Source organism: Balaenoptera physalus (genome assembly GCF_965194825.1).
Source record: "Balaenoptera physalus genome assembly, chromosome: 14".
NCBI lineage: Eukaryota > Metazoa > Chordata > Mammalia > Artiodactyla > Balaenopteridae > Balaenoptera > Balaenoptera physalus.
The window spans coordinates 22537961-22562304 of record NC_138893.1 but is presented as its reverse complement, the minus strand read 5'-3'; the positions used below and the strand labels follow the sequence as shown (position 1 = coordinate 22562304).

The following is a 24344-nucleotide window of genomic DNA, read 5'->3' as shown; positions in this document are numbered from 1 at the left end:
TTTTATAAGCCAAGCATCCCCTGACATCAGACAGAAATTACAAAAACTAGAACAGGGCCCACAAACTCCACTCTCTGTCCTGCTTGACACGGCCTTTAAGATCTTCAGCAACAGGGAGGAAATTTCCAGGAATAGGCGAGAACTAAGAGAGGAGGAAAAATTAAAGCGACACGCTCAATACATGGCTGTTGCCATTGCTCAGTCCCCCACAACAGGGACCTACAGGAATCCCCTCTCCTCCTCAAAGACCACCGCTGACCTGCTGCCAGTGCAGTCAGCAGTGGCACGCTGTCAGGAAACGCTGCACCCTACCACCCCATACCCCATGCCCTCACTGTCACCAAAAGGGCCGTTGGAAAAGGAGTTGTCCCTGCCGACCTCAAGCGGGTAGGCCAACACCATGACCACCCAACATCCAGGGTATTTCGGGTCCCGGCCCCTCGGGCCAAAGTCAAGGCCAATTTCCCCTGTCGGTGGCAAGTGACTACCAGGAGCACGAAGCGGATGGCGCTCTAGATCTGGGGCTCCTGGGTGCGGATGACTGAAGGTGCCTGGGGCTCAACCTCCAGGCCCCTATGTTCCCCGCAAGACCAGAGGAGCCCTGGGTAACCCTGGATGTGGCAGGGGCTACTATCAGCGTCTGATTGACACTGGGGCTACTTATTCAGCTCTGACCTCCTTCTCTGGTCCCACTCGCCGTTCCTCGATCCTCCTAACAGGGATAGACGGACAACCCTCTTATGGCCATTTTACACCTCACTTACCCTGTTCTCTTGAAAATACTTTATTCACACACTCTTTCCTAGTCCTCCTGGCCTGTCCTACACCTCTGTTAGGCTGCGACCTTTTAACAAAACTTAAAAAGCTACTTTATCATTTACACCAGTAAATATGGCCTTAACAGCCACCACGAAGCCTACCCTAGCTAAAGTCCCACCCCATCCCCAAGTTGTCCCTATCAGAACCACAATTTTTGGTTCCAACCCTCAAATATTAAGCAAGAAGACTGCAAAAAACTCAAGACACCTGAGGATTATGACATAGGGTGGAACCTTACTATTCCTTCTTTCAACTGGGCTTATAACTTTTCCTCTCATCCCTCAAAGGTTGCTTGCCTCTCTCCTTTAGCTGGAATGACTTTAGCTACTACCTGTGAGGGCATAGAACATTCCCGTACCCATTTAGGAAAACCCTACTTCAACATCACTTTAGACGTCTGCCTAGCCCCTACAAATCGCACCTATTTCCTTTGAGGATCCAATGCCTATTTATGCCTTCCAGCCAACTGGACGGGGACCTGTACCCTTGCATACATTATTCCTAATCTTACACTTAATAAATGACAGCATCCCACTTCCCTTACGCTCTCGATCACGTAAACAAAAGCAGGCAGCCCTCACTGTAATATCAGTCCTAGAGATGACCACTGGGATAGAGACAGGCTCAGCTGGACTTTTAAACTTTATTTTCACTGCCTGACAGCTCTTTCTTGAACTCACACAACAGACTGCCTACTCAGCAGCTCAAATTAACACTCTACAAGAACAAATAAATTCTCTAGCAGGCGTGGTTTTACAGAATAGGAGAGCTTTATACTTATCAACGGCTAAACAAGGTGGGACCTGTGCAATGTTAAAGGAGGATTGCTGGGTTTTTTTGTCAACCAATTGGGCAAAATTCAAACTAAACTTTGGAATATTATTGAAAAGAGCTAAAGGGTTTTATATGAAGGGAGCCTCAAAGGGATTCGACTGGTGGGATTTCAAGACTAATATCTGGTCCTGGTTCTCTTGGCTAACTCCTTTTCTAGGTCCTATAGCAGCCTTCCTACTTCTACTGATCTTTGGGCCATGCATTTTTAACCTCCTTGTTAAGTTTGTCTCTTCTAGAATACAACAAATGAACCTCCAGATGGTAAGGTGACAAGAATATCGGCCAGTCAACACCCAGACAACACTTGAACAAGCCTCCATCACATTCCATGGAGCCCCCACTCCCTCTCTAGGAATACTCTGACAGAGAGCAGGCACCAGGAACCCAGGGCCCCTACGACGCCCCTGCCTCTTCTCCTAACAAAAAGGGTTCCTGAACGCCTGAGAAGGAGCTAGGCAGATAGGTAGACATGAGCAGGGTGTCCAACAGGGCCAAAGGATTAGCCCTATAAATAAAGAGAGGGGGAAATTTGGTGCTCCGAGGACAAAGAACAAGATAAACTCAAAGGGCCAGCATTGCCAGAACAAAGAGTTACAGGACTCTTATCACTCTGTCACATTGCGACCATTGCAATGTCCCAGAGCCCTCCCAAGCAGCATGCCCTGTCCCTTTCCTAACCACACTGCCTGCCTTGAACTCCTCTTGTGGCACTTACAGGCACGCATAGACCTACGTGTAATAAAATTTTCTATGTCACGTTTCCTTGTGGTCTTTGTTGACGGTGGTTCACCATTGCGCACACTGAGGATATACATTTAAACTGTTAATTTAACAAAGTCACAACAGTCGCAATTATGGTTTAAGTACTTTAATAAGGACAGACATTGTGATATTTCACGATTCATGCTGTAGTATGCAACTGTTAAAAAAAAAAAAAAAGGACGTGGGTTCCATAACCGCAATGCCATTATAGGAAATAAAAACATTAAAGCTAACTTATAGTATCATCGGATTCTCGGCCCTCATAAGAATTTCCCCATTCGTCCCACAACATCTCTTTCAGCTTCTTAAACTAGGACTTAATAACAAACCAGAATTCCACGTGGTTGCACGTGGGTCGAGACACGGTCTCATCCATCACATCCGGGGCTCAGGGCAGCAAGACCCATTACCCCTCGATACACAAAACGTCCCCCCACGGCGCCTACGGACGGAGACGCGTGTGGGACACGCACTCTCGCCACGCAAGGACACGTTCCCGCAGGAGCCACTTGGAGAGAGTCTTCCGGGTTTCTCCTGCGCGTGTGCGGCCCCGCCCACCTCACCCTCTTCCGCCCGGAACTTCCGAACCCCACTGCGCTACGGCAGCTGCGCCCGCGCGCTGGCTAGGATTTTGGGTACCCGAAGGTGGGTGCAAGGGTGGAAGGCGGCCGCGGCGCGGGGACGCAGGGCGGGGCGGGGTGCTGCTCCACTCGGTGGGAGAGTAAAGGTTGGCGGGTGTGAGCGGCGCGGCCTGAGGCGCAGGTGCGAGCCGCGGCCTGGGCAGGGGCCGGGAGGCGATTATGGCCTCAGGACCCGCTGGTCCGGGGCTGGAAAGGGCCGGCTCGGGCCGTGCTTCGAGTGTTGCTTGGTCAGAAGACGGTGCACTGCGGACAGCCGGGCGCCCGCCTCCGGAGGCTTTGCGACCTGGGGGTGAAGTCCAAGGTGACTGTGAGGCCGGGGCGGGTCTGCAGACCACGCGAGCGAGCGTGGGAGGGCTGCGGGCTGCGTGCACTGCCTTGCTGTGCCGCCGAAGCAAGCCTCCTGGGCGATGTCATTAACCTCTATGACACTGGGTTTGCTCGCCTGTGACGCGAGCGCCTTAAGGACTAGCAAGTTGCCCCCGATTCCCGGAGAAATCAGTGTGAAGTGCATGAGACTTTGTGGTAGTTGTTAGTGGGGTCTCTCGGCGTCTTTTCAGCAGGTGAAGTGTCAGGTTCCCTCCTGCGCTGTGTAGCCTGCTGAGCACTCCAGGTTTCGTTTACAGTTTACACAAGAGCTAGTTTCTAGAGACCGTGAGTGCCAGGGGGGATCACTGGGCTCTGAATGACTGACCCCTTTTCTTTGGAACAAGGTAGTTTGGAACAAGGTAGCATGAAGGGGAGGCGCCGTATGAACGAAAGACAACCCCTGAAACCTGAACCCGCTTATTAGCGCTTCAGAGAAGAGGCAGAAGAGTCACAGAAAGGAGAAGATTCTAGCTTTGCATGGCCAAGCAATTATTGATGCTTCTGCCCAGACTGAACGAGATATGGGTGGCACTGCTTCCTCCCGAAGTTGTCAAAGACTGGGTGATAATGGAAAGCCTCAGTCGACTTTCAGAAGGAGACCTGAGCTAGGCTGAGAGGGGTAGGCAGAGGCCAAAAGAAATGTTACTTATTGGAGCGGTCCCGAGGGTGTGGTCTGGGGTGGAGGGATAACCTGTCACAGCTGAGAGAATCTGTCTGTGGTGCTCCCTAAATATTCTCATTCCTTCATTCTACCCCCACTGTTTCTGTTATCTGAACTCTCTCAAGCCTATTATACCGTCAAGTTTGGTATCTGGAGGTATGCTGATGCTCGCTCTTCCTAGCAGTTCTTTCTGTTAGTTCAGGAAGGGTTTGTCAGGGTATGTCTGTCTTACGAGAAAGATTGGGGAGTGAGCGGGGTGTGGAGAGGAAAAAGGATTTGAGGACATGAGTGATGTGCCAGGCTCACGTGATTTTGTATACATCAGGCATCTTGACTTTTGGATAATATTATCCAGTCTGCCACCATTAAGTCAAACACATTTACTTTTGACACCATTTTTGAGAAATGCAGTCAACTTAAATAATTTTTAGAAGACCTTGACTTCAACATGCCTATCTTATTTTCCCTAATTCTTTCTGTGGACTAAGTGAGCTCCGGGGACTAATAATACAAGTGTTTCCCACTTAACATCAGAAATCTGTTCTTGATAATCATAAATTCCACAGCACAATAACAGAAGCCTATTTCCCACTGTTTAAACTAGGAAAATTAGAGTGAATCACACTTCACTCTAATTGGCTCCAAACTGAGTTTTAAAAAATGTAAATAAAACACAGCATATGCCTCCATAAAATTAACAGACTCGTGTTATGATGTAAAAAAGTTAAAACATAGTTTTCTGGTCTGCACACAATTGCTTTCTAAAATTCACGCGGTCTCTTAGTTGCAACAACCTTACTGAGGTCCATCCAGGTGACATTTGTTTTCCTTTCAGAAGTTCTACATGTGGTTGTGAAGTTCTATTGATTGTATTTCAGCATGTAATGTAAGACTTTTTTCCCCAGGTAATTTTGTTAAAAACATTGAGTTTGGGGACTTAGACATATCATTTAGCATTTGCTCAGTAATGAACCAACCCAAATTTACTGACTTAAAAAACAACAACAACAACAAAAAAACATTGGGGGCTTCCCTGGTGGCGCAGTGGTTGAGAATCTGCCTGCCAATGCAGGGGACACAGATTCGAGCCCTGGTCCGGGAAGATTCCACATGCCATGGAGCAGCTAAGCCCGTGTGCCACAACTACTGAGCCCACGTGTCACAACTACTGAAGCCCGTGCGCCTAGAGCTTGTGCTCTGCAACAAAGAGAAGCCACCACAATGAGAAGCCTGCGCACTGCAACGAAGCGTAGCCCCCACTCACCACAACTAGAGAAAGCCCGCGCACAGCAACAAAGACCCAATGTGGCCAAAAATAAATAAATAAATAAATAAATTAAAAAAAGATTTGCTCAAAGTTTAGCATCTTGGGTTTTTTTTTAATTTTTGTTTTGTTTTTACTTTTTAAAATTTTATTGGCACATAGTTGATTTACAATGTTGTGTTAGTTTCTGCTGTACAGCAAAGTGAATCAGTTTATACATATACATATATCCACTCTTTTTTAGATTCTATTCCCGTATAGGTCATTACAGAGTATTGAGTAGAGTTCCCTGTGCTTTCAGTAGGTTCTTATTAGCTGTCTCTTTTATATATAGTAGTATGTATATGTCAATCCCAATCTCCCAGTTTATTCCTCCCCCACTCCTTTTCCCCTTGGTAACTGTAAGTTTGTTTTCTACATCTATGACTCTATTTCTGTATTGTAAATAGGTTCATTTGTACCATTTTTTTAGATTCTACATATAAGCAATATCATATGATATTTGTCTTTGACTTACTTCACTCAGTATGACAATCTCTAGGTCTGTGGTTCAGCATTTTGGGGCTAGGTTTAGTTGGTCAGTTCCTGTGTTAGTGTTGTCTGGTTCACAAATGAAGCTGTAGTCATCTGGTGCCCTGACTGAAGTTGTTTGATTTCAGATGACTTCATTTACTTTTTTGGTGGTTTGTGCTGGCTGTTGGCTAAACCACGTGTCCCTAACAGGCTAGCCCCAGAAGGCAAGCTGTAGTGGAAAAGTGCTTTTCATCTGTGTTTGCATCATATGTCCTTTTTTTTTTTTTTAATATCTTTTTCGGAGTATAATTGCTTTACAATGTTGTGTTAGTTTCTGCTGTATCCTATGTCCTTTTAACCAAAGCAAGTCAAATGGCAGAGCCCACGTCAGTCGTAGGGAACTTCACAGGGAAATAAATACGGAGAAGCAGCCATTGTGTAAATAAAGCAACAACCATTATTTAAATAAGCATTTTTAAAAATTTAAATTGACGCCCCTCCATTCACCTTCTCTCCCAGCTCTCGTTCCAGAGTCCTCTGTGTGTTTCTAAGAACAGCAGGAAATGAATACATCTCTGGTGAGTTGTTTTTTTTCCTCAACTTGTTTTATATTTTACTATATGAGCTTTATGAGGGTCCTTAAAGTAAAATGGAAAAGTAAAAATAAGTAAGATTCAGCTTCAGGGCAATACACATAAACAAGATAAAGGTGGCATGTGGATATAGTCAGGTAATATGACCTTAGAGTCGTCCAAGGTGAGTGCAATGGCAAAAACACGGATACAGCTGTTCCCTGATCAGAATGGACCCTTAGAAGAAAGCATGCTACATTCCCTTGAGACATGAGAACTTGCATGCACAGAAGTCTGAACAGTGTCTTAATTGGTCACATAGATGATGGAGTGGACAGTGTTTCAGTGCCAGTCTGGAAATAAACACTTCATGCATTCTGCAGTGGTGACACTTACCTAGTGCTGAAGCAGAACTTGCTTAATACGGTTTTTCTGGAGTTGCTAAAATAGTGTGGTCCCAGACAGCTTTTGGAAGGCCCTACTTGATGCATGGATAAAATGTGGAATGTCTGGAGGATTGAACTGACTGCAGGTCTTTTAAATAACTCATTTCTCTCAGCTAGTCTATGTATGCAGGTTGTATAGCAGACTGTTCAAGGTTATATTTTCTGGCAAATGTTTCCACTGCTCTTTTGCAGCTTAACCTACTCAACATGGTCTTAATTCATTTCTTCTCACGCTCACCAATAACCTAAATTATAGTTAGGTTCAATGAATATGTTGTAGTATTTGCCTTACTTGAACCTTCTGCCATATTGAAGCTACTGTCCATGATCTCATGGAAATTCTTGTCCATTAGCTTCTATTGTGCCCTCTCTGATGGTTTATTCCCGAATTCTTCTGTCTTTTTCTTTTGCTCCTGAACGTTGCTCATCCAAGTGTTCAAACCTGGGCCCCATTCTTCACACTCTGCAGTTCTCCTTGACCTGTTTGGCCCTCTGTGATTTGACAGTCCTGTTTCTCTCCAGCTTGGACCTCTTCCCGACCTTTAGACCATAGGTTCAGCTCCTTGTTGGATGCTTTCTTGTAGCTATGCAGAAGGTACCTCAAGCTCAACAAATCCAAAATGAAAACCACATTCTTCTTTCTTCCGTTACATATGATACTACTTTCATCCAGCCAGTGACTCAAACCACTGAAATGAGATTTCTCCTGGACCCCTCCCTCTCTCTCAGCTTTAATCTCATCTAAGGTAAAGTCCTGCTACTTCTGTTTGTTCCTGTAATTTCATCTGATGTCTGCATTGTTGCTCACTAACAAACGCAGTAACTTTCTTTTATACGTTGGAATTGTCATCCTTGGCAAAACCTGAAGGATGTGTTTGCTGTGATCTGGTTAGATTCCCCTCGAGCTGTGCTGCTGGCCAGCATGTGTGGTGACAGCCTTAGGAGTCCAGTGGGAGAAAGAATTCAGGAGTTATTCAGACATATTTGAACAAGGGTCAGGACAAAGTTACACAAAGTCTAAAAACAAGGGTTACAGATTTTTGTAATTTTTAACTTTCATTTATATAAATTTGTCAGTGATTCTATCGCTTTTATTATGATATAATTGTGTATTGCTAGTTCAAAAACGACCTTTTTCCAAACCCTGTTAAAGACTATTTAATTCTTCTGCTATTTCAGTTAATCACTTAAAAATGAGTAGGGAGAAGTGAATGTGTGCATTATTCATAACTATGACTATGGAGCAGAACTCTCCTAATTGTTGGTTAATTTTTTTTATTGTGATAAAATATACATAAGCTAATATTGGCAATTTCACCATTTTTAAGAGTACAATTCAGTACTCGTAGTGCATTTAGTTTATTCACACTGTTGTGTAATCATCACCACTAAGAATATCCAGATTCATCCTCCCCAGATAAAACTTTACTCGGGACTTCCCTGGTGGCACAGTGGTTAAGAATCTGCCTGCCAGTGCAGGAGACACAGGTTCAATCCCTGGTCCAGGAAGATCCCACATGCCACGGAGCAACTAAGCCCATGCGCCATAACTACTGAAGCCCGCATGCTGCAACTACTGAAGCCTGAGCACCTTCTCGTGTGCTCTGCAACAGGAGAAGCCACTGCAGTGAGAAGCCCGTGCACCGCAACAGAGAGTAGCCACCACTCACCGCAACTAGAGAAAGCCCGCACGCAGCACTGAAGACCCAACGCAGCCAAAAACAAAAAAAAAACAAAAAAACTTTACTCATTAAACCCTAAGTCCCTATTCTCCCCTCTCCCAGCCCCTGGCAGCAACCACTCTAATCTCTGTCTCTATGAAGTTGACGACTCTAAGAACCTCATATAAGTGGAATCATGCAGTGTCTGTCCTTAAATGACTGACTTATTTCACCTAGTGTAGTGTCTTCAAGGTTTATCCATATTGTAGCAGGTCAAAATTCACTTCCTTATAAAGTCTCAATAATATTACCATTATATGTATGTCCACGTTTTATTTATCCATTAATCCATCAATGGTTTCATGGGTTACTTTAACCTTTTAGGCTATAAAGGATAATGCTGTTATGACCGTGTGTGTAGACATTATCTTTTCTAGTTCCCACTTTAACTTTGTTTCTTATACACCCAGAAGTAAAGTTGTAGGATCACATTGTAATTATGTATTTAATTTTTTCAGGAATCACCATGGTGTCTTCCATGGTGGCTGCACTATTTTACATTCCCACCAGCAGTGCACAAGGTTTCCAGTTTCTTCATATTCTCGCCAACACTTGTTCTTTCCTGTTTTGTTCTGTTTTTAAAATAATAGCCACCCTAACGGGCATAAGATGATATCTCATTGTGCTTTTGATTTGCTTTTCTCTAATGACTGGCGATGTTGAGCATGTTTTTATGTGTGTATGGGCCATTTGTATATCCTCTGCACTTTTTTTAAATAGACCTTTATTTTTTATAGCAGTGTTAGGTTCCCAGCAAAATTGAGCAGCAGGTGCAGTGATTTCCAGTGTACTCTCTGCCCGTGCACGCTGCCTCCCCATTGTCAGGATCAGGCATTCATTTGTTACCATTCACGAAGCTACACAGACATATCCTTATTACCCAAAGTCCTTGGTTTACGTTATAATTCACTCTTGGTACTGTACTTTTCATGGGTTTGGACAAATGTGTAATGATATGTATTCACCATTATAGTCATACAGAGTGGTTTTATTGCCCTAAGAATCCTCTGTGCTCTTTCTGTTCATCCTTCTGTAATCCATAGCCCTTGGCAACCACTGGTATTTTTACTATCTGCATAGTTTTGCCTATTATAGAATGTCATATAGTTAGAATCATGTTATGTAGGTTTTTTAGATTGGCTTCTTTCACTTGTTAACATGCTTTTAAGTTTCCTCTGTGTCTTTTCATGGCTTGATAGCTCATTTATTTTTAGCACTGAATAATATTACATTTCCTGGATGTACCGCAGTTTATCCACTCATCTACTGAAGGACATTTTGGTTGCTTCCAAGTTTGGCAATTGATGAGTAAAGCTATTACAAACATCCGTGTACTGGTTTTATGTGGACATATGTTTTCAGTTCCTTTGGATAAATACCAGAAGCACAGTTGCTGGATCATGTGTTGAAAGTGTGTGTTTAATTTTGAAGACAGTACCAAACTGTCTTCTAGAGTGGCTCTACCATTTTGGTACTTTGTTATGGCAGCCCTATCAAATTAATACACTACTTCATTCCACTGCTTTTTTATTGGTTACTATAAGGCTTACAATATGAGTCTTTATCAGAATATACTAGAGGAGCAGTGCATTACTTCACATAAAATGTAGAGACCTTTGAGTAGTAGTATTCCATTTGCAACCTCTTATCATTTGTACTTTTGTTTTTATATATGTGTATTTACATATTGAGTCTACATACATTATGAGTCTCCTGTATGTTATTATAATTTTTCTTTAAACAATCATATCTATTTTAAAGGAATTAAGAGAAGAAATATATATATATATAATCCTTTATATTTACCCACACATTTACCATTTCCAATGATCCTGATTCTTTCCTATGGATTCAGGTTAACATCTGGTATCTTTTTCTTTCATCCTGGAGAATGTCCTTTAGCATGTTTAGTGCTATCTTCTGATGATGAATTAGCTTAGTTTTTCTTTATCTGAAAATGTCTTTATTTCATCTTTATTTTTAGCATAGTTTCACTGGATAGAATTACGGCTTGAAGGATGTTTCTGTTCAGCATATTAAAGATGTTTCCCACGGTTTCTCATGAGAAGTCATCTATCATTCATGTGCAGATGTACCTGAATGTGATCTTTTCCTTTGGCTGCTTTCGAGATCTTCTCTTTACCTTTGGATACTGGCAGTGTGACTGGTGTGCCTAGAGTAGTTTTCTTTTTTTATAAATTTATTTATTTTTAGCTGCGTTGGGTCTCCGTTGCTGCGCGTGGGCTTTCTCTAGTTGCGGCAAGTGGGGGCTGCTCTTCGTTGTGTGCGGGCATCTCATTGCAGCGGCTTCTCTTGTTGTGGAGCATGGGCTCTAGGCACGTGGACTTCAGTAGTTGTGGCACATGGGCTCAGTAGTTGTGGCGCACGGGCTTAGCTGCTCTGCGGCATGTGGGATCTTCCTGGACCAGGGCTTGAACCCGTGTCCCCTGCATTGGCGGGCAGATTCTTAAGCACTGTGCCACAAGGGAAGTCCCTAGAGTAGTTTTCTTTGAATCTAAGCTGATCATGGGTCATTGAGCTGCTTCAATCTGTAAATTCATGTCTTTCACAAAATTTGGGAAGGTTTTAGCCACTGTTTCTAAAAATACATATTATGTTCCATTCTTTCTCTCTCCTTTCTGTCTGGTGCTACAATTACATAAATGTTAGACTGTTTTCTAAATTGCTTCTTAGCCTCTTTTCATTTTTCTTCATTTTTTTTCTCTCTTAAAAAGATAAAATATCTATTGATCTATCTTTAAGTTCATTGGCTTTCTTTTGCTGTTTCCAATCCAATGTTCAGCTCATCAGAAAGTTTTTCATTTTTGTTACTGTAGTTTGTAGCTCTGCAATTTCCATTTAATTGTTTTTCTAGTTTGTTTTTCTGTACTGATATTGCCCCCCCCCAATACATTATTTTTTATATTCCTTTAAGTACTTGAATGTATTTATGGATGGGTTAACAATGTTTCTGCTATGTGCAGCATCTGGGATACCTTGGGATTAGTTTCTAGTGATTATTTTTTGTCGTTTTTTGTTTTTCTTCTCGAGTATGTGTCACATTTTCTTGTTACTTTACATATGTTGAGATTCTGAATTATGTACTAAACATTGTAAACCATATGTTACAAGAGATTTGGGATCCTGTTATATTTCTCTAAAGAGTGATTTTGTTCTACAAGGCAATTAACTTGGCTGGATTCAAATTCTAAACTTCATTTCTTATAGTGACCAGCAGCTGACTCTTCATTCATTTCCTTCAGCTTTGAGAGGCTGCTTTCTTGTTGAGCCCTCTGAGGTCTTCCACATATGTGTAGTTTAGCAGTCAGCCAACAACTGTGGTTGGTTTTGTGTGGAAATTTGGTACATTATGTTCTTTTTGCTGCTTCTCTCCCAGAGCTACCCCCCCACCCCCACTGAGTTTTCCAGTTTTGTTGGCAGCCCTAAACTATGCCCTCTGACACCTAAGCCAGTAAAGCTTCAGCTTTCAGTTTCTTGATCTATTTGCAGATTGAAGATTGCCCTCTGGTAAAATGCCATAAACTTGCAAAGTAGTTTGTCCTTCAATGGATTATTCAGATCTAGTTTCTGCCTACTTTTAGTTGCTCTCCAGTGCCTTTAGGTGATTGTGTTATAAATTTTGTCCAGCTTTTTTTTTTTTTTAAAAGACAGTGAAATAGAAAGTCTTTATTTATTTATTTACTTATTTATTTATTTATGGCTGTGTTGGGTCCTCGCCTCCATGCGAGGGCCCCCTCCAGCCGCGGCAGGCGGGGGCCACCCCTCACCGCGGTGCGCGGGCCTCTCACTATCGCGGCCTCTCCTGTCTCGGAGCACAGGCTCCAGATGCGCAGGCTCAGCAACTGTGGCTCACGGGCCTAGTTGCTCCGTGGCATGTGGGATCCTCCCAGACCAGGGCTCGAACCCGGGTCCCGTGCATTGGCAGGCAGACTCCCAACCACTGTGCCACCAGGGAAGCCCCTGTCCAGCTTTTATAATAGTTTCCTGCACATTGTTAGTCTGGTCAAGCTACTTTGCCATTAACATACAAGCCATGCTACATTTATGATGTTTATATTTTTAAATCTGTCTTCACTAGTTTATCTGGCCTGTCTTTATCATAGGGTCATTTTCTCTCCACTGGACTATTGTTCAGCTCTCTTAAGTCTCCCAATCTTACTACTATCCCAACTCAGTTCTTTCTTCCATGGGAATAATTCATCCAAGATAAGGGTCAGTAACTTATGGCATACAGGTCAGATGTGGCTATTACCTATTTTTGTGTGACCTATGAGCTTGTTTTTTGGCTTATTACACTTCTTTTTAGCAGTTACTTTAAGGTTTGTGCTATTCATCTTTAATTTATCATAGTCTACTTTAAAATAAGATACCATTTATATAAGAACCTTAAAACAGTATACTTCAAAAGTTTTCTCCTCCCAGCTTCTGTGATACCGTTGGCATACCTTTTACTCCCACATGCATTCTTTTGTTTTGGCTGCGTTAGGACTTCGTTGCTGTGCACCGGCTTTCTCTAGTTGCAGTGAGCGGTGTCTACTCTTCATTGCAGTGCACAGTCTTCTCATTACAGTGGCTTCTCTTGTTGCAGAGCCTGGGCTCTAGGCGCACGGGCTTCAGTAGTTGCCGCACACGGGCTCAGTAGTTGCAGCACGCAGGCCCTAGGGCATGCGGGCTTTAGTAGTTGTGGCCCACGGGCTCAGTAGTTGTGGCTTGCGGGCTCTAGAGCGCAGGCTCAGTAGTTGTGGTGCACGGGCTTAGTTGTTCCATGGCATGTGGGATCTTCCTGGACCAGGGATCGAACCTGTGTCCCCTGATTGGCAGGCAGATTTTTAAGTACTGCGCCACTAGGGAAGTCCCCCACATGCATTCTTATTTTGCTTCATATGGTCAATTACCTTTTAAAGGAGTTTGAACATAAAAACAATATATATTATATTATTTCATATTATATTGTACAATATATATTACATATTACAATATATATTATATATTTATTAATATATTTACCATTTCGAGTGTTCTTTGTTCCTTTATATATACCCAGATTTCTATCTGATATCATTTTTCTTCGGATTTTAGGCAATTTGATTACAGTGGTCCTTGTTATAGTTAGTTACCTGATGTTTCTTGCTTGTACAAACTTTGGTGGTCCCCAGAGTGCCTTCATGCCCTTTACCAGCTGCAATTTTGGGAGTCCCCATGATCACCCTCAGATTCAGTAATTCACTAGCAGGACTCAACAGAACTTAGAAAAGCCGTTGTGGGCTTCCCTGGTGGTGCAGTGGTTAAGAGTCCACCTGCCAATGCAGGGGACGCAGCTTCGAGCCCTGGCCCGGGAAGATCCCACATACCGCTGAGCAACTAAGCCCATGCGCCACAACTACTGAGCCTGCGCTCTAGAGCCCACGAGCTACAACTACTGAAGCCTGTGCTCTGCAACAAGAGAAGCCACTGCAATGAGAAGCCTGCGTACTGCAACAAAGAGTAGCCCCCGCTCTCAGCAACTAGAGAAAACTCCCATGCAGCAGCGAAGACCCAGTGCAGCCAAAGATTAAATAAATGAGTAAATAAATAAATTTTTTAAAAAAGCTGTTGCACTCATGTTTATGGTTTTGTACAGTGAAAGGATGCAGATTAAAATCAGTTAAGGGATCAGGCACATGAAGCAGGGTCCAGGAGTCTTCATGTGCAAGGTTCCAAAAACCTGCCAGTGGAGCCACGTGGACAGTGCCTTTTTCTCCCAGCAACAAGGTTTGACGGTGTGCATGGAATGTTGAGAAGTAGGGAAGCTTACTTGAGCCTTGATATCCAGCTTGTATTGGGGCTCTGTCATGTAGACATGGTTAACCGTCTGTGTGGCTGACCTTAATCTCTAGTCCCTCCATAGACTGGGCTCATAAAATGTGCTGATAACAAGGCCTCTCACCATTAATCACATTTTTAGCATAGGCTATCTGTGTGACCCAAAGCTATCAGGTTAAACAAAGATATTTGTATCAGGCAAGACACTTCAGGGCTTATATGTAAGACCTAAAACCATAAAACTCCTAACAGAAAAAAGCTTCTACATTAGACTTGGCAATATTTTTTTGGATATGGCACCAGATGCACAAGAAACAAAAGCAAAAATAAACAAGTAGGACTACATCATACTAAAAAGCTTTTGTACAGCAAAGAAAGCACTCGACCAAACGAGAAGGGAACCCGTGGGATGAGAAAAATTTGAAAGTCATATATGATAAGAGGTTAATATCCAAAATATAAGGAATTTATTACAACTCATAGGAAAAAATAAAAAACCAAGTCAAAAATGGGCAAAGGACCTGAATAAACATTTTTCCAATGAAAACATACAGATAGCCAACATGTACATGAAAAGGTGCTCAATGTCATTAATCATTGGGAAAATGCAAATCAAAACCACAATGCGATATCACCTCACCCCTGTTTAATGCTAGTATCAAAAAGACAAGAGATCACAAGTGTTGCTGAGGATGTAGTTAAAAGGAAACCTTTTATGCTAGGGTGGGAATTAATTTATACAGCCATTTTAGAAGACAATATGAGATTTTCTCAAATAGGGACTTCCCTAGTGGTCCAATGGCTCAGTCTCCGTGCTCTCAATGCAGGGGGCCCAGGTTCAATCCCTGGTCAGGGAACTAGATCCCACATGCCACAACTAAAGATCCCGCATGCCACAGTAAAGAACCCGCACACGGCAACAAAGATCCCGTGTGCTGCAACTAAGACCCGGCACAGCCAAATAGATGATAGATAGATAGATAGGAAGAAAGAAACAATAAGAAACCTTAAAAATAGAACTACTCTGTGATCTAGGAAATCTGCTTCTGGGAATATTTCTGACGGAAATGAAATCAGTGTCTCAAAGAAATATCTTAACACCCGTGTTCCTTGCAGTATTACAACAGCCAAGACACAGAAATAACCTAAGTATCAGTAATCAGATGAATGGATAAAGCAAATGTGGTATATATATCTAGGGGAATGTTATTTATCCATTAAAAAGAAAGATATTCTGCCATTTGCAACAACATAGATGAACCTGAGGGCATTATGCTAAGTGAAATAAGCCAAACAGTGAAAGGCTACTTTATGGTATCACTTAACTGTGGAAGGAAAAATAAAAAAAGTTGAGTTCATGAAAACAGTAGAATGGTGGTTGTCGGGATGGGGGAAATGGTAAAGGTTGGTGAAAGGGTACAAACTTCTAATTATAAGATGAATAAATTATGAGGAACTAATGTACAGTATGGTGACTATGAGACAATAGTTTATAATACTTTATTGTTTAGTTGCAATTTGCCACGAGAATTGATCTTAAGTGTTCTCATACATACACACAAAGAGGGTAACTGTGAGGTGATGGGTGTGTTAAGTAACTTGATTGTAGTAATCAGGTCATAATGCATACATTTATCAAATCAGCAGGTTATACACTTTAAATATATATAATTTTATTTGTCAATTATACTTCAATAAAAATGGAATAATGTAAGATTAGGTATAAAATTAAAAACTAATAAAATAATAAATATGCCTTCCTCAGTGGCTGGGCTTCTTTTTTTGATATGCTTCTTGTCGATAGTCTCAAGCAGCCTCTTTAAATCTTAAACTGTCAGTATGTTTTAGTTCAGTTTGGTTGGTTTTTGACAGTACAACCCTAAAAAATGTAGTTGGATTTATATCTTTATTTCAGCTAGCTTGAGCTTTGTGAGACATACCTTTCTATGTTTTTTTTTTTTTTGGTATTCATGTATCTATATATTTTTTAGACTGTAAGTTTTTGTTTTTTCTTAAGTATTTCATCCTTAGTCTGTGCCATTTTGTGCAACAGAAGGGATTTATTGTGGGCCAGCTCAAGCCATTCTTAAGTTTTAACAGTGACTATCATAGTTATATTCTTCATTTGTTACTTGCCATGCACTTGAGTATAATTACTTTTGAGTCCTAAAGTATTTCTCATTGTATTTTTTTCTGTAAGAACTGAAAGAGGTAACTTTTTCTGCCTTAACACAATAAAAGCAAAAGAAATGTTTTGAGAGTTTTCCTACTCTACAAGACCCCAAATTTCTAGCTTCTGCTTATTTTCTTTCATCCCTCCTTGGAATCTTTTTTTTTTTTTCCTCCCCTTAGCTCATCATTTTCCTATATTAACATTTTGATTTCCTGCCTCTTTTTCTAAGATTTAAGTCCATCAGGTAAACATTATTTGATTTAAGAAGTATGACTCATGTGGCTTAAGTAACAGTAAGTATATAACTACCAGTTATCTTAAGTAACACCATGGTCCATTATAACACCATCCTCACAGTTTCTCTGCACTACTTGTTGCCATTGTTGGTGGTGTTTTTTTGTTTGGTTTGGTGCCAGTTCAGTTACCAGTTCGGTCAGGAAGAAAGGTTTCTTTCTCAGTGCTATTACCTGTCCTTCATGGGTCAGCTTTAGTTTTGTTCCTTTCAGCATCATGCAGCATCCCGGACAGAGGAGTATTTCTTTCTGTAATATTGCTGAGGATGAACATGGTAAAGGGGAAATACGGTGATCATTGTGTGACTCTTAAATAGATTCTGTTTAGGAGTGATGCTTCCATTCACATGTCATTGGTCAAAGCAAGACAGGTGGAGAATTACAAATCTGTTTATGTGAGTTCCAGCGCAAGGGGATATATACATCCTTTTACAGAGAAAGGCACTGCAAGGAGTGCTATGAACTGAATTATATTCCCCCCAAATATATATGCTGTAGCCTTAACTCCCAATGCATTTAATCAAGTTTAAATGAGGTCGTAGGGTGGGGCCATTACTCCAGTAGAATTAGTGGCCCTATAAGAAAAGGAAGAGAGAGATCTCTTCCTTCCTTCTCCCTCCCTCCCTGCCATATATGGACTCAGCAGAAACGCAGCCATCTGCAAGCTAGGAATGGAGCCCTTACCAGGAAATGAATTGGCTGGCACCTTGATCTTAGACTTCCCTGCCTGTAGAATTGTAAGAAAAGAGTGTTCTGTTGTTTAAGCCACCCAGTCTATGGCACTGAATTTAGCTGGACAGAAATATAACCTACCGCATGTTTATTCTTAATTTTCCACATGAACTTTTAAATCAGCTTGCCATGATGTGTACTACTCATTCCCATCGGTGAACATGGTATGTCTTTTCATTTGTTTAGTTCTTTTTTGTATCCTTCAGGGTTCCCCCCCACCCCCTCATAAATTCTGTACATTATTTTGTTAAATGTATTGCTAGGTGTTTTGTCGTCTTGTTATTGTGGTTGTGTGAGTATCCTCATGTATATGAAAGTTTATATAAAAGCCTTATATTAGTTATATAAGCTACTAATTTATTAAATCTTCCTATGTGGAGTACTTGGATGTACTTGGATGTCATGTGAGTCTCTTCAGTATGAATTATATGGAAACCATCATCATTTTCACTGCTGTTTTCTCTCTTTAATTGTGTTGACTGACACTACTAGTACAGTGTTAATAACTATGGTGATGAAGCATCCTTGCTCTGCATGTTTCCCCATAAGTGTGATGCTGGCTTTCACTTGTGGCTAAGACATACACATTTATCATGTTAAGGAAAAATCCCGTGAATCCTCTTTTAAGTTTTTTTATTACAAATGAGAAGGTATTTTTATAGATGTCTACTTAGCATCTGTGTGGATGATCTAGAATTTTCTCCACCGAACTACAAATACGATGAACTGTATTAATAGATTTCTTAATATTGAGGCTTTCTCTATTCCTAGAATAATTAAAAATTTCTTCTCCATTGTCACGGTCTGTTTTTCTTTCTCTGTCAGTAAATATCAGTGTTTCCTAAAACGCCATACTTGTTCATTTTCTCCTTTCAATCTCTTAGGTTGTCTTTGAGCAATTTTATTCACTCCGATGGCTTCAGCTACCACTAAAATATTGCTGTTTCCTAAATCCTTTTCTTCATCTTGTATCTCTCTCCTGAGCTCAAGAGCATATATCCATTTGCCAGTTGCACATCTTCACATATTTGACCACAGAAATTTCAAACTTCAAACATGCTATGTCCAAGATCTGTGTCTGTTTTGCAAATCGTATTCTTTGTCCTTACCCCAATATCAGTTTATAGTGCTAGTATCTACCAGCTTGTAGTGCAGACAGCCTGGTAGTAAAACTTTCCCTTCACCTTCTCAGAGCAAATGAGTACCAAATTCTTTTTCTTTTTTTTCTGTTTTGGAATTAGTCCCCTGTTCTGTATTCATCTTCCTCTGTTACCTCAGTATAGTTGGTCATTTCTCCCTCTGTTTATTCTCCTCTGATTCTCCCTTAAGCCCTTCTCCATTCTCCTACTGGACAATGAATGTTAAAGGGCACATCTGGTTATGTAGCTTACCTCTCATTATCAGCCCCTCATTATTCACTCCCTGTTGTTTAGGAAGTGGGTCATGTTCACTCTCGGGTAGACATAAGCAATTCCTTAGGTAATAAGAAGAAAATTCTAGGATGCATGTGTACATACTTTTTTTAAAAAATGGTGAGCACGTAAGGTTTTTTATTGATGGAGTTAGGTCATATATTTAAATGCAGGGTAACTTTATAATCAGTTCCTTGAATACCTTTACTATCTTTATCTCTTATCTCAGCCCAGGAGCACCCACCTGGATGTGGTGCTGCTTGTACTTCCATTAAAGTGGCATCTGTTCTTTATGCCCTCTCAGCTTGACTTCTGCTCTTGCCTCATATTCATGAGAACATGTGGTTCACACTGAACAGCCGACATGTTTAGCTGTTCAGTGAAGTGCAACCTGACAGTACAAAGTACAACTGTTCTTTTTCTTCCTTGATACCCCAGGCTACCTTAAACATGTGTGTAACCTGGTTCATCTAACACATTATTCCAGGTAAGTGTTTGTACTTATGTCTCCATACCAGCTCATATGCTCCTTGTATCCTTGGCAATGAGGACCATTCCAGATTTATAAGGGAAACTATGATAGTACTTTGAAGAACTACTAAATTAACACAGATGTAGGGTATTTCTACTATGATTTCTCCTTATCCCACAATATAGAGTACAAAGCGTGGTATGGTATATCCTGTGTAAGATAAAACACACACATAAGAATGAATTCCTAGACTTCCTGTTCTTTTGACCCAGACTGATGCCTTGAATTGAGGAAAAATGTACCATTACAGGGGTTGGTGTCATTTGAGGATGTGGCTGTGAACTTCACCTGGGAGGAGTGGCAGGACCTGGATGATGCTCAGAGGACCCTATACAGAGATGTCATGCTGGAGACCTACAGTAGCCTGGTGTCACTGGGTGAGCAAAACTCCCCTAGTAACTGCCAAGTGCAAGCACTTTTTTCTTCATTGGTAAACGTACAGTTGTTTGTGAAATGAAATGCTACTTAGGTTTAAGATTCCGGGCTAGGAAGAACGTGTGTTCACCCCTCCAGTCAGAGGTTCAGACTGGCCCTTCATTGCACGACTCTTGAAGCTGTGCTGTTGGCATTTTTCAAGAGCCCATGAAACTTAAACAGTTTGGCAAAAGTCCTACATTATTTCTCGTCAACAGGGCATTGCATTACCAAACCTGAGGTGATCATCAAGTTGGAGCAAGGAGCAGCACCATGGACTGTAAAAGAAACCCCAGACCAGGGTTTCCCAGGTCAGTCAGTGCATATGAGCAGGGAGGCTGGGAAGAGGAGAGCACAGCAGATGTTGGCCATGCTGAGCTATTTTTCACCAGTGGTTTTCTCCAAGTTCATACCTTGGGACAGACTTTAGTCTGCATGTATCAGACTCATGCATTATTCAGTCTCCAAATATGGCTCTCACATGTAAACCTCCCCCTTTTTGTTAATTGCTGAATATTTTCTTAGACTTACCAAAAACTGGTGCCCACCTGCCTCCTCTTGGAATTTTTTCTTGGGTAGTCACTGTCCCTAGATTCTCAGTAGGCCGTCTTTTTTGTTTTTTAAAAAATATTTATTTATTTATTTTTTGGCTGCGTTGGATCTTAGTTGCAGCACGTGGGATCTTCGATTTGTTGTAGTGCACGGGCTTCTCTGTAGGTGAGGCGCACAGGCTTAGTTGCCCCACAGCATGTGGGATCTTAGTTCCCCGACCAGGGATTGAACCGGCGTCCCCTGCATTGCAAGAAGGATTCTTAACCACTGGACCACCAGGAAAGTCCCAGTAGGCCTCTTTTTTTTTTTTTTTTTTTTTAAATTTTCATTTATTTATTTATTTATGGCTGTGTTGGGTCTTCGTTTCTGTGCGAGGGCTTTCTCTAGTTGCGGCGAGCGGGGGCCACTCTTCATCACGGTGCGTGGGCCTCTCATTATCGCAGCCTCTCTTGTTGCGGAGCACAGGCTCCAGACGCGCAGACTCAGTAATTGTGGTTCACGGGCCTAGTTGCTCCGCGGCATGTGGGATCTTCCCAGACCAGGGCTCGAACCCATGTCCCCTGCATTGGCAGGCAGATTCTCAACCACTGCGCCACCAGGGAAGCCCCCAGTAGGCCTCTTTTTGTTCATTCTCAGAGACTGTTTTCTTTTGGGCATTTAGTCATACATTCATTTATTCTTTTAACATGTTAATTGGGAAGTTTTACACACTGGTAAATTTTGTAAATGTGTGGATTACAGCAGTAATCAAAGAAATGTCTTTTTTAAAATTAATTAATTAATTCATTTTTATTTCTGGCTGCATTGGGTCTTTGTTGCTGCATGCGGGCTTTCTCTAGCTGTGGTGAGCAGGGCCTACTCTTCGTTGTGGTGCATGGGCTTCTCATTGCGATGGCTTCTCTTGTTGCGGAGCACAGGCTCTAGGCACGCAGGCTTCAGTAGTTGTGGCTCATGGGCTCTAGAGTGCAGGCTCAGTAGCTGTATCACATGGGCTTAGTTGCTCCGCGGCATGTGGGATCTTCCTGGACCAGGGATTGAACCCGTGTCCCCTGCATTGCCAGGTGGATTCTTAACCACTGTGCCACCAGGGAAGTCTCGAAATGTCCTTTTTATATAGAGCTTATATTTTGTTGAAAGAGAAAAATGAAACAAATATACATGTTTAGTAGTGAAATCAGAGCCACAAAAGTGTTAAACAAGGATGAGAGAGAGGAAAATAAGAGTATAGTGTTTCCAGAAGGGTGTTAAGAAGGCACATTTAGGGGAGATTAAGTGTTTATGTTGGTAGAGCTTACGTTTGAGATGAATGCATTCCATTTTGACATGGAACATATGCGTGCATGTAAAATCTGGAGTAGAAGATGGACATCACTGCTGGAGATGCAAATTAGGAAATCATTAACTCAAGACTGGTAGGAGTAGAGGACGTGGCCTACGGACCTATTAAGACCATGAGAGAAGTGGTCCAGGTACAGGTCTCATAAATCATGACATCAGAAACCATGAGGCTGAGAAGGACCCAGAAAACTGTTCACCGTGGAAAGTGGTGGCCTGTGACGTGGGAGGAGAAACTAGAGACTGTGGGTCCAAGGCCAATGAAACCAAGAATTTCGTACTTTGGGAGTGGAGTTTGAAATTAACATTTTTAACTTTCTCTTGTGAAGATCATTGTTTTAAAAAAATAAAAAAAGAATGAGGAGTGTACATGGGACTCCAGTTTCAATATAACTAAGGGACAGCTGAAACTGTAAAGTACAGTAAAGTTAATATCTGCAGAAGCAGTGAATTATCAAGTAGAGTCACTTGCACCATGAAGTGAGGTGAAAATGCCTAGGCTGTTGGTCTCAGAAGCACCCAGAAAAAGCTTTTCGAAGATGGTGGGCACAGGCTGGGTTGCAGAACCTAAATCCTTCAGACCAGCAGGGAGGAGTTGCACAAAGTGATGAATTAGAGTTTCGTGAACTTGTAAGGGTTCTGAGAAGCCAAGGGTATAGTGTTAAGTTAGGAATTTGCAGAAAGCTCCCTTGTCTAGCATGGAAAAAAAGATTAAGCCTTTGAAAAACCCAGAGGTGCCTATAGCTGTTCCCCAGGGAGAAGTAAAAACTAAACAAACATAGGTGTAAAGTTCTTGTCTTTAAGCAGTATTCTTATTTAGGTGACACAAGTGGCCCTCTCCCATATCCTGTAAGTAGCTTATCCAGGAAAATCATACCATCTTCAAAGCTGAGCGATCAGAAAAGGGCTAGCCCAAGTTACCCACAATTATAAGAAGAAAGGTAGAGATAATGAATGGAAAACCAATGGTAGATGAAAAGCTGTCAGCTGAAATCTACATTTAGACAGTAAGTAAATATTTCGACCTAATACTTCCTCATTGAAAAGAATTTAAAGGAAAAAAACTTAAGCAAAACCAAACAAAAACAAAAAACCCAATGATTTGACATTAGAAAATCTATCAATGAAGTTTCTTACATTAATTCATTAGGGAGAAAAATCACATACTTATAAAATCAGTACCCATTATTGATTTTTAAAAATATTTATTTATTTATTTTTGGCTGCGTTGGGTCTTTGTTGCTGAGCGCGGGCTTTCTCTAGTTGTGGTGAGCGGGGGCTACTCTTCGTTGCGGTGCGTGGGCCTCTCACTGTGGTGGCTTCTCTTTGTTACAGAGCATGGGCTCTAGGCATGTGGGCTTCATAGCTGTGGCACGCAGGCTCAGTAGTTGTAGCTCACAGGCTCTAGAACACAGGCTCAGTAGTTGGGGTGCACAACATGTGGGATCTTAGTTGCTCTGTGGCATGTGGGATCTTCCAGGACCAGGGCTTGAATCCGTATCCCCTGCATTGGCAGGCTGATTCTTAACCATTGTACCACCAGGGAAGTCCCCCGTCATTGATTCTTTAAAGAATCATATCCCGCTAGGATGAAAAGAAACTTCTTTACCTTTACAAACCATTCCATAGGAAATACTTATATGTGATTCAAAGGTATGACCTGTAATTATTTTTATCTCCTTTTAGATGTCCAGATTGTGGATGACCTGATTGAGACCAGCCAGGAAAATCATGGTAGACGTTTGTGGCAAGTTGTAATCACCAGCAACGAAACATCAACTAAGGGGACAACTGACTTAGGAAAAACATTTAATCTGAGCCCAATTCATATTTCAAAACTGATGATAAATGATGGTAACTATTCAGAAATGAAGTCAGAAATGTTGAATATGTGTAAGAACACGTTTCTCCCTAGTGAGCCTGATGAGATGCATGCTGGAGAGAAACCGGAGGACAGTAATAGAACTGGGAAATCCCTCAGATATGCTGAGTACCCTAGTCATCAGAAGAAGAATCAAACTCTGCAGCAACCTTTTGAATGTAACGGACAAGGGAGAGACTTCATCAAGGAAGCAATATTCTTTACATATAGGAGGGTTCGTATGGGTGAGATGGCTTACAAATATAAGAAATATTGGAAGGCCTGTGATCAGTCAGCTCTCATTGCCCAAGAGAGAACTCACATAGGGGAGAATCACTATAGATGTAACAAATGGGGGAATACCTTTTGTAAGAAACCAACACAGTTGAATCTTCACAGAGCTGATCTCCAGGAGCAACAGCATAAATGTAATCAAAGTGGGAATAATTTCTGCCAGAAATTACATCCCCCTCAGCTTCAGAGAATTCAGTTAGGAGAGAAAACGTTTGAATGTGATGTATGTGAGAAATCCTTCTGCCATAAATCAGACCGTACTATTCATCAGAGAATCCACACTGGGGGAAAGCCCTATGAATGTAATGAATGTGGGAAATCCTT

The 24344-nt window shown here is 41.8% G+C and overlaps 1 protein-coding gene across 4 annotated transcripts in view; it reads left to right on the top strand.

Moving 5' to 3' along the window:
- The first annotated feature begins 480 nt into the window (after window positions 1-480).
- LOC309642576 (zinc finger protein 717-like) overlaps window positions 481-24344 on the top strand; it is a 39399-nt gene continuing 15535 nt past the window's right edge. For 2 of the 4 annotated variants that reach the window (XM_082424268.1, XM_082424267.1), the window contains exons 1-5: window positions 481-3060; window positions 6380-6438; window positions 19815-19941; window positions 20197-20289; window positions 23552-23719. In XM_082424268.1, coding sequence (XP_082280394.1) covers window positions 6424-6438; window positions 19815-19941; window positions 20197-20289; window positions 23552-23719 — 403 coding nt within the window. In that variant the 5' untranslated portion in view covers window positions 481-3060; window positions 6380-6423. The remainder of the gene's footprint in view (window positions 3061-6379; window positions 6439-19814; window positions 19942-20196; window positions 20290-23551; window positions 23720-24344) is intronic. The other 2 variants (XM_082424269.1, XM_082424270.1) reach the window with 1 other exon arrangement.